This window comes from Castanea sativa, chromosome 9 (assembly GCF_040712315.1).
Source record: "Castanea sativa cultivar Marrone di Chiusa Pesio chromosome 9, ASM4071231v1".
Classification (NCBI taxonomy): domain Eukaryota; kingdom Viridiplantae; phylum Streptophyta; class Magnoliopsida; order Fagales; family Fagaceae; genus Castanea; species Castanea sativa.
The window spans coordinates 5,703,933-5,718,966 of NC_134021.1; the positions used below are offsets into that span (position 1 = coordinate 5,703,933).

The following is a 15,034-nucleotide window of genomic DNA, read 5'->3' on the forward strand; positions in this document are numbered from 1 at the left end:
GTCTTTTGGACTCAATCTCTAAGCCCAATTTCATAGTATGAATGTTCAACCAACATGAATGTTCATCCTGCAAACCCTTCATCACTCCTTCATCTGCAAAGAACCTTCGACATAATTTTTTCATCCATGATAGCTAACTGAAATTGATCCTCAATTTGGTGAAAATAGAAGCCTCGTAAAGCTATTAAAAAAATTTGAAACCTTGTGGGTTGTTTATGCATTTTGGCAGCCCAAAAAAAAAAAAAAAAAACTACTCTTTTGGACTCAATCTCTAAAAATCCAATTTTCGCTGTTCGACCAACAGGTCCAACACAGAGCCCAAACCCCAGGCCCAATCAACACAACAACCCGCGTGGCCAAGAACCGAAGAGGCCAAGCAAAGCGTGCCACGTCCTCTCTCTCTCTCTCTCCCACACTCTCACAGTCTCGCACCACCATGCCTGCAATCCCTTCATCGCTTCTTCACCTGAAGCCTCTATTCCTCTCTCTCCCTCGCTTCTCATCTCCGTCACTCGCTCTCAATCGCGCTCGCAAATTCCCAATCCCTATTATAAACCCTAGAAGCCTCTCTTCTCTATCGTCCGCCGCCGCAGCACAGTCCACCGGCGATAATGGCGGTGGCGGAGGTAGGTCCGGTGCGCTCGCTCCACCTCCAATCACCGAAGAGTTGCAGAAAATCGACGTCAATCCTCCCAAGGGCACTCGAGACTTTCCCCCCGAGGAAATGCGCCTCCGCACTTGGCTCTTTCACAATTTCCGAGAGGTATAAATTTTATAATATCTATGTATATGCGTATGTTGTTTGTATTTGATTGGTTGTGGAATTTAGGTTTCGCGGCTGTTTGGATTCGAGGAGGTTGATTTTCCGGTGTTAGAGTCGGAGGCGTTGTACATTAGAAAAGCCGGCGAGGAGATTAGGGACCAGGTATACGTATAAACTAAGCTACATTTTTGTACGATTTGATTTGCTTTATATACATACTACACATTGAGCTCAAAATTTTAGTGCTTTTTTTAAAGACCTAGCTTTACTTGGATTGTGGCATTTAGCTTTGCGAGTAAATTAATTGAATTTCGGGTTGAAGTGATTAATTAATTTGTGGTAATATATGCAGACATTGTGATTTGTCTGTGATAATCGACACGGGAGTTTTTTGAAGTTTTAAAAAAATGGGAGGAATGTCTGTGATGTATATAAAATTTGGTGATGATTGCATGACTGTGATCATTTGCATATATGAACTAATGCTATAGTTGATTTTCTGAAAGATATTGGTCTGTATTTTTAAACCCATGTTAGCTAATCAATATTTCTCATTTAGAAGCGAAACTAAACTCTCATGCAAATTTACTTTTACATTTGCTTTATACTCTTTCATTGTGCAGCTATACTGTTTTGAAGATCGGGGGAATCGTCGAGTTGCATTGAGGCCTGAGCTCACTCCTTCGTTGGCGAGGCTTGTGATACAGAAAGGGTACTAATCCTGAATCTGCAGCTGCTTTTGCAATGAAAACAATGCATAGTGTTCTTCGTCTTTATTTTGTTATCTTTTTCTCAGTATTTGCTCTGTTGGTTTTCAATTTTGATGTCTGTAAACTCTTTAAGTCTTCTGTATTTATTTACTTATGATTTTTGTATCCAGGTACAGATGCCAGAATTTGATCTCCATGTTTTTTCTTGTCCAGAAAATCGGTATCCCTCCCATTGAAATGGTTTGCTGTAGGACAGTGTTGGCGTTATGAGAGAATGACAAGAGGTCGGCGCCGTGAACACTACCAGTGGAACATGGATATCATTGGTGTACCTGAGGTTACGGTATGAGCTGCCAACTTGAAATAATTTAGTACTTCTGAGCTGTTTTGGTTTTACGTTCCTGTTCTGACTGAACTAATAATGGCCTTTTTGTGCTTTTTGTGGAAGTTTTTTTACCATTTTAAGTCCTACGTTAGTTGTAAATTCTTTAAAGTTAAAATCTTAAATTATGCCTCAAATACTCTCTCTCTCTCTCTCTCACACACACACACACACACACACACAGTGATACTTCCTCATTTGTCCAATTTCAGAAAGACAAATCAAATTTAAAATCTGAATATGCTTCTTATGGTCACTCCATACCAATGCGATGGATGATGATCCTAATATTCGATCTACCTTGTTGAGTTTTCAATCTGGTTATGATGTATTTTAGATTGCATTTGGATGCAAGTATTTTGGGGGGAAGGAATTTGGATTTCAATACTAGAGATTAGTTTCTTTGAATTAGTTATAAAAAATACCAAGTTTTTATGTTAGTGAATGTCATGGATGGATTGAGGGGAGGAATTTGGAATTCAATACTAAAAGATTAAGTTCTTTGAATCAATTTTTAATTATCTATTTTTAATTTTTAATTTTTTAATGTTAGTCAATGTCATGAATGTATTAGAATTTTATTTTATTTTATTTTTTTTTTGAGTTTGAACACTTGTATGTGGAGGCTGTTATTCCAAATTCACTCTCTAAGCGACAATGTTGGAGAAAGATGTCCTCTATATTTGATTCATTGCATTCCCTGTACAATTTTAAACCTCTTTCATGCTATTTTAAGCCAAATAAAGTAATTCATATTAGATATTGTCATCCAAATCTCCAAATCCATATTCAGCTTTAGATCATTTCTTCTCAAGATTAAAATGTGCACTTGTTATTTTTAAACCTAGGCTGAAGCGGAACTTATTTCATCTATCGTCACTTTTTTCAAGCGAGTTGGAATTACAGCATCAGATGTTGGATTCAAGGTTTCTAGCCGAAAGGTGTGAACAATTCTTCCTTGTATGAAAATAGAGTATGATGAATCTTTCGTAATGACATTGTTTGTATGGTATTTATCATTATTTAAGAATTCGATGTGCAAAGCCTTTATATCATTGAATGCTTCTGAAGACATGTTAAGTATCCAATTTTTGTTAATATGAATCACTCCTATGAATTTCTTGCCTTTTCTGGAATGAGTTCTCAACTTCAGTTGTAAGGAACTAATTTAAGTTCGATGAAAATATATTTTTCGTGAAAATGCAGTTATAAGTGTATTAACAACTCACTTACTTACTTCGATAACAAAGTATTAGCTTGTGAACACTTATAAATATTTTATTGAGGAAAGACACAATGACAGAGCTGATGAAGGTTTGCTATATTTGTGATCTCCAAAGGTACTTCTAATTAATTTGAAAGTACCCTTTGTTTGGAAAAACTTGGACCCATAGACTAAGCAAGGCTCATAGGAATTACATTATTCTAGTATTACATGCATTCTTAACTTTTCTAATCACATAAACAATTGTTTGTGTTTGTTTCTGTGGATTCTTGTATGAACACAATGTTTTTGTTTTATTAGTAATAAACTTTATTAATAACATAGATTACTTCATGTTTACAATGATGAGCACTCCATAACCCAAAAGAATTACAAAAATTATGCTCAAAACAGAAGTGATTCTGTGAAATTTATAAGAGTGTTATTATTTGTAAGACAGGATGCATGGGACCAATCAATCGGAGTTCGAATCAATACTTTTTCATTATGCAATAATGTGATTGTCTTCAACTTTTGGATGAAGTGGTAATGAGAGTTACATTGTTGACTTGAGCCTTTAAACTAAAAATTTGCATGCAATTTTGTCCACCATTATAGGCAAATCCAATTTGCTCGTACTCAGTTTTGTCATATAAATCTAAACCCTACTATTTTCCTTGATCCCTTAATTGAATATTGCTTTTGCAATTTTTCTACACCCTTTTGTGAACAAATTTGTCTGGTTTGTGTAGTTTTTTTGGGGGAGGGGAAGGGGGACTGAAGCATGATTTTATTTTGAGTCTTTTCTGCTTTATCACAGGTTCTACAAGAAGTATTGAGGTGCTACTCTGTTCCTGAAAGTTTATTCAGCAAGGTTTGCATAATCATAGACAAGGTGAGCTGTGCATGGTTGCAAGTTTTTTTGAGATGTGATTGCTTTTTTGGAAAACCAGATAGTGTTAATATTCTTGGTTTTTTAATATCCTGCTCATAATGCCATAACTCATTCTAGTCATTGATATTCAGCACCCAAAAAAACAATCTAGTCCTTTATAGTTTCCATTCTTTATAAGTTTATTAAAAGTTTCTTTGTTTTAAGACATTTTAATTTATTCTGTAAAAATTTGCTAAATCCATCCTGTCGTTCAGAAACATAAGCTACCAATCTCTTTGCCAATCTATATGAATGGTATTTTGACTCACATTATCTGTGTATCATGTTCTTGAATATTTGCTTCTCAGCTGTTTAAAGATATGGGGTCGTTGACCTTGTCCTTTGCTAGAATTTAGAGATCCTATATCACTACCAGTTGCTCTTATACCCTGTTGCTTGTACATGGCCATACACGTCACCTGAATTTTAGATGCTTTTCTTCTATGAAACTAAAGCGTATTTTTTTTGGGGGGGGGGGGGTGCATCTTTTTGTGGAAACAGATAGGGAAGATTCCAGCGGATGAGATAAAGAAAGATTTGAAGTTCGCTGGTGTATCAGAAGAGGCTGTTGAAGAGCTGTTGCAAGTTCTTTCCATAAAGTCATTGACAAAGTTGGAAGGTTGAGTTTTTTGACATTGTCACTGAGAAGTTATTTTGTACTATATTTGGCCAAATAAGGTTAAATTAGTTGTCATAATCCTCCTTTTTTTCTCCTTTAATTCAAAATGTACATTCTAGAAGTAGAAACTCAACTCAATAATTCTTTTGCCCCAATTATTTTGGGTTGCCTGCATAGATTCTGTTTGGCCTTTTTTCACATATATTCTGTAGTTATCAGGTCTTCTCTGCCTTCCCTGTGTCCTCAAAGATAGAAAGATTTCATGTTGTGTGCAAGCATGCTGCTAATCCGTCATAAGTTATAGGGGTGTTAATGGGTCAATCAACAGTTAATAGAAGGCACTGTTCCCAATTTTTGGATGAGGGATTTGGCTAGGGGTGACGATGATGAGCAAGCGGTGAAGAGTAGCAACAAAGGCAATGGTCAAGGAAAGATTTGGACAGTTTTGGCTGTTAAGATAACAGAGTGGGGCTGGGACAAAGATGATAGAGGGAGAGCATTGGTGATTTGGGGAGAAGATTTTGAGGTGTAGGGGCTTTTTGGTCTTTGAACGGGCCTAGTCATAACTTTGCAATGGGTTAGAAATGATAAATAATTTAATGTAAATATCTTTTATATCTGTTCAAACCTTTAGGATAAACTTAGCAATTGAGTTAGTCTTTCATTGGTTTCTGTAAATGCATCAGTTTCTCTAAACGGACATGAAACATAGAGTAATTCTAAATAGGTGTTGCATATTTGTGTATGTAGAGATACTTGGAGGTGCTGGGGAAGCTGTTGCTGATCTGAAGCAGCTGTTCTCCCTTGCTGAAAAGTTTGGTTATGCTGAATGGATTGAATTTGATGCATCTATTGTCCGTGGGCTTGCATACTACACTGGTATTGTGTTTGAGGTGAGATTTTGTGTGTTGTTTTTCCTTCTTTATGTTTTGATAAGAATGCACTGTAGAGTAAACTGGAGTTAAAATCAAAATACTTCAATCCACTTATAATGTTCTGCATTTCCTGGGAACAGCATTTTTATCTGTGGCTTGCATTGCTTGATAAAAATCTCTGACAAAATAAAGAAAGTTTTGCCTTCAAATTTAATGAGTAGTGGCCTGGCAATTGCAATGAGTTTTTGTAAACAAGACTGCATTAGGGTCCGTTTGGATACAGCTGAAAATTGAAACTGAAAAACACTGTAGCAAAATAATTTTTTAATGTGTGAAAAACACTGTTTACGCCTAAAATCACTGTTCATTGGCCAATGAACAATGACAGGTGCGCGTCCGGGAAAAAAAAAGGGGGGGGGGCGCTGAAACGCAGACGCACTGCGTTTCAGCCCAATCCAAATGTTACCTTAGAGGCAATTGTCCAGGCTGTGAGGGCTAAAAGTTGCAGGCGTAATCACATTGACCATATGTATAGCTCTGAACTTTTTGGGTGCTGAAACATGTAAAGAAATATAATAAAAGTATGAGTATGAGTGAATGTGTTAATTTTTATTTTTTAGCTTTATTATTTTACACCCAAACACTGCACTAGAATATTTCAAAGTTCTTTCAGGTGTATATTTACTTGTGCTGGTAACATTGCGGCATAATTATGACTTGTGAGAGTATTAATCATTTACTTGTTGCTAGCTTTTGCACGAAGCTAGTGGTGCGTAGCATGAGTTCTGGTGAAATATTAAAATTCCAGATGTGGCAAACTGATGAAACTCTCTAAGATAGAGATGGATGTGTGTTACAGGTTCAGCATGCAAGGAAAACAAACACTGCACTGAAAAACCATTTAATTTATAGATACAAACTGTTATAATTTTAAGGATGAAATAATTTTACCCATATGGAATGGTCCCAAATTCTTTGTAGTACTTGACCGTAGAATTATTCTTCATTTGGGGATTGTTTTGGTGCAGCTATGCTTTAACTGATGTGTATGCTTCCTTTCATTGAATTGGAGACAAGCACATTGTATAACTGGACCATGCTAAATACATTTTTTTTTTTTCCTCTTCCAAATGGAGCTCTTACTTTTTCCTCTCAGGGTTTTGATAGGGAAGGAAAGTTGCGAGCCATTTGTGGTGGTGGGCGATATGACCGGTTACTCTCAACTTTTGGGGGCGATGACCTTCCTGCATGTGGCTTCGGTTTTGGTGATGCTGTTATAGTCGAGGTAAGTACAGCTTTTCATTATTTTCTGCCATACTGAGTAGTGCATAATGAGGTGAATTTGGGCCACTACTGAATTACATGAGGTAATTCTCATGCAAACAGAATTTATTGCACTTAACAAAAGTCTCTCTCTCTCTCGCTCTCTCTCCCCCCGCACGCACGCAACACACACACACAAAAAGTCTCTCCCCATGTCAACCAAAACAGTGGATTCTACCTTTGCCAGCCCCATTACACATATTTCTTATATTGTCAAATAATTTATGCAGTAACGGGAGAATGTAGACAGTAGACTACAATATGTATGCCAAATCTTACATATTTTTGTCCAACGGACATGGCTTGGTTTAATATATCTAGTTATGAAGTGAATCATTTTTTTTTTATTACTGCCATTTTTCCTGGCTTTCTATTCTGTTGACCTTGGTTAAGAGTGTTCAATGGTCACTGAAGATGAAGTCTACCCACTAAAGCAAATTGAGCTTGTAGTGTTTCTTTAGGAGTGAGCATGTGCCTTATGTTTGAGTTTCATTTACTCAATCTCCTTCTCTTAATTTATAAAAAATAAAATAAAGAGCTTTTAGTCGTCTAAAATTTGTAGTGGAAAGCAGTAGCATAAACTACAAAAAGTAATGCACTCTAATGTCTCTAATATCTTGAATGTAGTAGGTTGTCATGAAAAATTTTCTTTTTAGTTGATGACTTCAGTACTGTCTTCTAGGGACTGGAATATCTACAGTTATGCATTCTGCCTTATGATTTTGAACCTTATTTTGATGTTTTTGTTTACTTCTATTTATATCCTGAAATGATTATTGTTTTGTGTATGCTAGTTTCTCCTCTCTCTTTTGGTTAACTATTTATATGTTTTTTGTATGGATTGAAATATTGTAGTTGCTCAAGGATAGAGGACTTCTACCAGAACTCAGCCTCCAAGTTGAGAATATTGTGTGCGCTCTAGATGTTGATCTTCAAGGAGCAGCTGCCAGAGTCGCTAGTATACTCAGAGAAAAAAGCCAGACTGTTGATTTGGTTTTGGAAAGCAAACCACTTAAATGGTACTAATTCCTTTATTTTGGATGTTACATGTTTCAAAATCAATTGCTTATCTTTTTCTGATATGTTATTGTATTTATCCTACTTCAGGGTGTTCAAACGAGCTGCACGGATAAATGCGCACAGGCTGATATTAGTTGGGAATTCAGAGTGGCAAAGGGGTATGGTGGTTGTTAAAATCCTTTCTTCTGGTGAACAGTATGAAGTCAAACTTGATGAACTAGTGTGATAAGATTTGATTGTTTTGGCATTTTGTGCTCTTTGATTTATCCTTGATAGTTAGATTCAACCTTTGTCAATTCATTTTTTATCTGAAATTAGTTACTTCCATTTGTATTTTTAGTATACACATCAATGAAATTAATTAATTAATTTTTTATATTTTGCATCCGTTGCATGATTTAATGATGGTAATATGGTATACACAATAGCATACCTTGGCTTACTTAGGCTAAAAAGCATTAGAGAACGAATGGAAAAGTTGCAGGGATCTGATTGCTGCAAAAACAGCTAAGGCAGCTACGGGAACAGAGAGAACCATCTTGACAAAACAAAACTTTATAGTGAGAATTTAGAAAATAATGACTCCCAAAGTTTGGATTAGCCTGCAAGCTGGTTAATTTCTATGTTGACTGTATGAAAGTTGTAAGAGGTTGGTATCAATGAAAGTTGGGTTCCAATACACTCTGTCTTAAATTAATATGAAGTTCTTTCTTCTTTATATGTTGTTCACTTTATATTAGTCAATGCACTCATCTATTATTGCCCTATTCACATATAATCTGTGTAAATTCCTTATTAAAAGAAACATGAAATTGGTATGAAACTCAAAAGAAAAATTTTGAACTCCATTACAAAGTGAAAAGCTTAACATTGCATAGCCCTCACATCAAGATCTGGCAATGGAAACCTCAAAATTGCTGCAATGTCTGTCAACTTCGCGAGCTCCTCACCAGACACATGCATTGACAAAAGCACAAACACCTTATGGCCGGCTTTCTTCACTGACTTAACCAACCCAACATACTTATGCCTTGTCTCAATCTCAAACGCTCCTGAAAAGATCATCGGTGATCAAAAGGGTCTCAATCGTCAGCATCTTATGCGCAGTTTCCACACTGTTGGGACCGTAACATGCTAGATCAAAGTTACTCGTTACCATGTCTAAGAACTCCTTAAATACCCTAATCTCTGGCACAACATTCGTTTCTCTGATCAAATTTATGACTGCATTGTCGTTCAAAACCTCGCTCAAATTATGTGTATTACTCAGACTTGTAGTGGCAACAACAATGTGTAACTTGTTGTCTTCAATAGACTTCATCTTCAGCCTTTGTGCTTTTGAGAGTAAATAACCTCGAAACTCATTTTTTACACAACCAGGACTCCCTATTATGACACACCGTATAGTACTAAAATCCACATGCCTCACAAAAGCACGAAAGACATTCTCAAAAAACTTGTTAGAATTAGAATTAGAAGTAGAACCATTAATCTTAACACAAAGCGTGGTGACCCTTTTCCCAACCAAGAACATGTGAGCCAAACCTTGTTGTTGCATGAGAACCACTGCCAGGCCAGCACTCGAAGCCATGCTACAACCTTCACGTAACGTGTCGACCGCAACCGAGTCCCAAACCTTCTTGGTGAGAACAAACTCCTTGTTCTTCTCAAGAGTTAACGTATGGAATGACCCAGTTGGAACGTGTTCATTGGCTTTGATGTTCTTGCGCTGGACTCGCACGGTGGATGAAACTTTGTCGTAATCGACGGCTGTGATTGTGATTTTGAGGTTGAGCTTGACACGAGCAGTGGTGATCTTGCCTGAGTCATGGTGGATTTTGCGGGAAGAGGTGGTGGTGAAAGTGTCACCGGGTAGGATGAGATTGTATAGCAACCATAGGTAGTCTGGTTCTTAGGGATGATCTTGACTGTTTTTGGTTTGTTAAAAACGATGTTTTTCTTTCCCATGAGCTTCATTTTTGTTTTTTCCTTTCTTGGAATGATGTTGTGAAATCTCTGATTATTTATAATTGGGCTTTCCTTGTTTGGATTGGACTGTGCTTTTTCCTTTTTTACCTAGTCTGGTTTGGATGTAGGTCTTAGCTAGGGTCGGTTTGTTTTAAGGAATTGAAATTGCACCTTTTGAATTCATCAATTACAATTCCGATACTGAATGTGATGCGAATTTGAGCTAGAATCATGATTTTATTGTCCGGATAGCATGGGATAGAAGGAAAAGGAGAGCTGGAGAGGGATTGATTCTTAAATTCCTCATTTAACTATTCTTCTTCTTTTTTTTTGGGTTAAATTAGAAAGTACCCCTAACTTTGTTCAAAATTCAATTTAGATCTATAAATTTTTTTTATTCATTTCAATAGTATAAATTTTATTCGTGTTCAATGTAGTCCACTCTTTTAGATGAGTTGACGTTAAGTGCCCTTAAAACGATGTAGTTTTGTTATTTTTGAAAATCTTTAATAAAAAAAAGCTTTTTTTTTTTTTTTAGAAGTTAGGATTAAAAAAAAAAGTGATCTTTTTTTCTTTTCTAAGTTGAAGGAAGAAAAAAAAAAAAAAAAATTCTAAGACTCTTGCAGCCTTGACCACATTTTTAAAGATCTTCTTCTCTATGAATTATGAAATCCGAATATTTGTTGAACATCTTTTTTAAAATATCTGATTTTTTTTTTTTTTTTTTTTTGGATAGGAATCTAAATTTTTGTTTAGTCTATTTAATTTCTTGGATTTCGTTTTGAGATTAAGGGTCCGTTTGAATATTGCTTATTTTGCTGAAAATTGAAAATATTGTAGCAAAATAATTTTTAAATATGCGAATAGTGCCGTGGGACCTATTTTTAATGAAAAAGTTATTGAAAAAAGAGGTTTGTGGGTCCTGTAAACAATGCACGGGACCCACTGAACAGTGCCATTCTAGTGCAAATTTGGTTGTCAACAAAGTGGTGGGTCCTGTGCACAGTGCATGGGACCCATTGGTAGGTTTGTGTTCACGTGCTTTCCAATTATAAAAAAAAAAAGCGTGAAATGCCAGAAATGCAGACGCAGGGTAGAATAATTTCTACCCAAACGCACACTAAATTATATGGAAGGAGCTTCAATTTTAGGTGAAAGAAAACTCAAACCTAAATTCAAGAAAAGATTCAAACTTTATTAACAAAAAATTCTATTTGAATACAAAATTTCTAAGGACAATTCATTCTCTAAAATTCCCACAGAGAGAGTTTCTCAACAAAAAAAAAAAAAATTCCCAGAGAGAGAGAGAGAGAGAGAGATTCCACTCAAAAACTAAGTATACATATTTAACCAAAAATTCATATACACAAATTCAACCAATTTTTTTAATTAGATTATAAAATTTTATGCACAGATTAAAACCAAAATTTTATTCATGAAAAAAAAATTGTGAAATTTATTGTGTATCTAGACTTACTATTCTCTAAGGTTCTAATGAATGTTTTGTGTTATATGTTGATCCTTCGGTTATTTCTATATTGCAAACCATTTGTTTGCAGGTATTTGGGGTCTCTTACCTTATATTATATATATATATATATATATATATATATATATATACAATAAAATTTCTAACATGTAGTATCCACTTATAATAATTGTTTTCTATCATCAGAACAAGACATTAACTGGTTTTTTGGTATATGCGTGATTTAAGTCTCAAACCTCTCTTATTTGATGTCAACAAACTTTACTAGTATTTGTTTTTTTTTCAACTTATGACATCCGTCCTTAATAGTTGCTCTTTATTATTAAACCAAGATACCAATTTTTTGGTGTAGGCTGCCGACAATAAATTATACTAATTGAATTAACTAGAACTCACATACTTTGTAGTTTCTTAATTCTCATAATTTAATAATTTATTATTTATGTGGACAACAAAATGTCATAATATTCTTAGTTGAAGTGAATTGTTTTTTTTTTTTTTTTTTGGCTAAAGTAGTTGGAGTGAGTTTTAATCTAATATTCTTGTGATTTTATTTTGGCCTTTGAGGTAATGAAACCTCATCTATTATAATAATTTGTTTTGCAAAACATTTCTTGTCATTTACATAACACAACAAAATAAAAATAAAGAGTTCTTTGGAGTGGTCCTCTGCTGGTGGTTGTAATAAGCCCACGTGACACAAACGCACTCGTCAGTCCAACCCTTCAGCACGAGTTGTGGTGGGCGCAGGTAGGGGAAATCCTTAGGTGTCACCATTTCATTGGCTTAAACCTGATCTCCCCACGTGTTTGGGCTTTTGGGTCACGTGGCCTCCAGAGACTACCATTTCAGAAGTTAATCAAAGCAGCATTATAGCTCAGCTATTTAAATTTTAGTGTCCAAATTATACATAGCACTGGTACAAGTAATAAGTTGCTGTGTACTGTGACAGACACTCTCTCTCTTAAAATGTGTCATGTCATGTCATTTTTTCTCTTTTCATATCTATATATATATATATATATATGTACTTGCCCAGAATCGAATTCAAAGTGTGCAACAATGGCCATGATAGGCACACTCTCTCCTATATGCAGAGGAAAAGGAAAGATTTTTGTTTATGGGATTAGTGAGCTTTATGTGCATGTTTGGAAGGAAGGAAAGCAAGGTGATTTCACTTCTCTGCATTTGCACCTGCACCTCTCTCTTTATAGTCTAATTCACAGTAGTGTTTTCTTTAGTCTTAAAGGTCGGTTTGGATTGAGAGGGAGTAGGGTGGAATAGAGTAAATTTTGTTTAAAATTAATTTATTTTCAACCGATCCTACTCTACTTTTCTTCATTTCTCTTAATCCAAACCGGTCCTAAGAGCGTAGAGCACCACCCTAGATGGACTTAAGAGGTAGGTGCAGTTGTAAGTGCAGACAAATGGGTCATCTTTCCACTTCTAACTTTTCCTACGTCTCAAGCTCTGTGATCAGTGATCATTACCCCAGATCAGCTTAGAGGTAGGTTTGTTTACTAATCAAGGTAAGAAATAAAGCTTGAAAGTTTCAACTGATTTCAACTCTGTGTTTCCTGTGATTTTTCTTTTGGCTTTTTTTGGGGTGGGATAGTCTTTTATTTTTTTTCTATTGGTTGTTTATGCTCATGTTGATAAACTAAAGAAAATTCTTCTTTCTATGAAATCTTTTTTGTTATTATCGAAATTCTAATTGTTCTTGTTTTGTTGTCATTGGCGAAAAGAAAAGAATATTATTTTTGTTGAATTGATGCCAAGAATATAGCTAAGAGTAATACTATATAAGCAAAAAAAAAAAAAAATTGATAATATTTTTCACCATCATGGAGTTGGTGAGCTTTTTACTAGTTTCTTTACTAGTTCTCATAAAGGTTTACTGTTAACTATATGATATTGAGTCACAAATTTTTTTGTGCCAATGGACTCTTTGTATAGCTAAAATAAGAGTGTCCTCACGTATGTACTAATGAGCTCTCCTTTGGCAATCTTTCTATAGAGATGGAGGACATCTCACCTTTTAGCTGATCCAAATCGACACCGACTTGTCTTCAATGGAACTATCAGCTTTCTACTAAAAAAACAATATGAAGCGTCAAGATCAGGCACATAAAAAATTGGATGTATTTTCCTAGCTAGCTCACCTAAAAATGCCGACGGAATGGGCCTAGTGTGTGTGTATATATATATATATATATATATATATATATATATATTAATTTCATGCCGATCAAATTAGAAAGAGATACATCATTTTTGGAATAATGTTAGAGACACAAATTATTCTACAAAAAATTTTACAAATTATTTATGTAGTGGGTGATTATTGGTAAATAAAAAAGTGATATTAATGGTGGACCTAGATAAAAACCAATAAAAGGTTGGCCACATCAATATTTTGTAAAAATATTATAAAATAGTTTGTGACGGTAATATTACTCTCATTTTTGCACCTCTTCACTCATAATAAAAATCCTATGCGATAATTTGCGTTCCTTATTCCACCGATCCCACCAAAGGCCTTGTAGCTGAATTAGCACATCTCCATGTACAAAGTGCTTGGGGTCTAGAAGTAAATAGTTTGAGCTGCAGGGTTAGCAGCATGTTGTAATTATTTTTCAAAAAAAAAAATTCCACCGATCCCAATTTGGGATATGTCATTTTGTAAAGTAATCAAAGTTTTTGTTTTTAATTTATTTTAAATCAAGCACTTATATACTGCATTTAGTGAAGAATAGGGTAAAATATTAAACGTTGTAGGCCACGTGATGTTAAAAAAAAAAAAAATCCACTTAAAAAAAAAATCAAAACCATTTGGTTGACGATAAAATAAAAGAAAGAAAACCAAAATATATATTACAAAACATAGATTCAAATTATGTCTTTCGGCCTATTTGAAAATAAAAATTCTGATTTTTTTTTCCCTTTCTTCAACATTGTGAGAGAGATTTTTAAAATATAACACATTTTATATATATATATATATATATATATATATATATATAAAATTCAACTTATTACGTTGGTTCCATATTGATTGTTCTATATTAGTACCAATTAGTTTTTTGCATAAGATGATGTTCAAATCTTAAATCTTTTATTCGTCAATAAAAATTTTTATTAGTTGAGTTAATGAGAGAACTCACAAAATATAACACTGTTATTTTTATTTTTTTGTTATTTCTCACCAGTCATGTCTAAATGATATTTATTAATTAGGGCCTGTTTGGTTTACTCTTAATTCAAAACTCAATTCTCATATCTCATTTCTCATCACTCAAACTCAATTTTCATAACTCATATCTCTATTTCTACTTTTTCCTTAACTCTATCTTATTTTTGTTTGGTTTCAAATCTGAATGACCTTAGCTCAAAATTTTGACAAAATAGTGGGTCCCATATTCATCAAATATTACATAAATAGCTTATATCTTAGTTTTCAACTTTTAAAAACAGCAAAATCTTGCTTCCATTTCCCATCATCCAAACTCAAAATTTTGAGTTTTTGAATGATGGAAACAAACATCCAAAACCAAGCAAAACACTGCATCATTTGTGGTACCCACAAGTTTTGGATAATAGATCATAAAAACTGAGTGATATCACTCAATTTTCATTCTATCCCAACAAACCCTTAGTTTCTTTTCAATTTCTAGTCACTTCGACTTTTGTCATTTAGTAATATGGAAGTAAAAATATAAAATGATTATGTACTAGGAAGTAATAGTA

At 34.5% G+C, this 15,034-nt stretch overlaps 2 protein-coding genes across 2 annotated transcripts; one reads left to right on the forward strand and one right to left on the reverse strand.

Moving 5' to 3' along the window:
* The first annotated feature begins 380 nt into the window (after window positions 1-380).
* LOC142609390 (histidine--tRNA ligase, chloroplastic/mitochondrial-like) lies at window positions 381-8,217 on the forward strand. Its single transcript, XM_075780968.1, has 11 exons — window positions 381-763; window positions 830-925; window positions 1,387-1,475; window positions 1,687-1,816; window positions 2,704-2,796; window positions 3,880-3,954; window positions 4,495-4,612; window positions 5,363-5,505; window positions 6,644-6,772; window positions 7,666-7,829; window positions 7,918-8,217. Exons 1-11 carry the CDS (start codon window positions 437-439, stop codon window positions 8,054-8,056), a joined length of 1,503 nt encoding a protein of 500 aa, XP_075637083.1. The 5' UTR covers window positions 381-436; the 3' UTR covers window positions 8,057-8,217.
* A 477-nt stretch (window positions 8,218-8,694) lies between these two features.
* On the reverse strand, window positions 8,695-9,807 carry LOC142608654 (protein PELOTA 1-like). Its single transcript, XM_075780351.1, has 3 exons — window positions 9,726-9,807; window positions 8,980-9,651; window positions 8,695-8,882 (listed from the first exon to the last, which is right to left on the reverse strand). Exons 1-3 carry the CDS (start codon window positions 9,805-9,807, stop codon window positions 8,695-8,697), a joined length of 942 nt encoding a protein of 313 aa, XP_075636466.1.
* Between the last annotated feature and the right edge of the window lie 5,227 nt (window positions 9,808-15,034).

Coding starts and splice junctions, on each gene's coding strand:
- LOC142609390 (XM_075780968.1), top strand. CDS start 437: ATGCCTGCAATCCCTTCATCGCTTCTTCACCTGAAGCCTCTATTCCTC. Junction 1,476..1,686: donor AGGCTTGTGATACAGAAAGG/GTACTAATCCTG, acceptor TTTCTTGTCCAG/AAAATCGGTATCCCTCCCAT. Junction 1,817..2,703: donor TTGGTGTACCTGAGGTTACG/GTATGAGCTGCC, acceptor TTTTAAACCTAG/GCTGAAGCGGAACTTATTTC.
- LOC142608654 (XM_075780351.1), bottom strand. CDS start 9,807: ATGAAGCTCATGGGAAAGAAAAACATCGTTTTTAACAAACCAAAAACA. Junction 9,652..9,725: donor TAAGAACCAGACTACCTATG/GTTGCTATACAA, acceptor ACCATGACTCAG/GCAAGATCACCACTGCTCGT. Junction 8,883..8,979: donor GTTCTTAGACATGGTAACGA/GTAACTTTGATC, acceptor TGATCTTTTCAG/GAGCGTTTGAGATTGAGACA.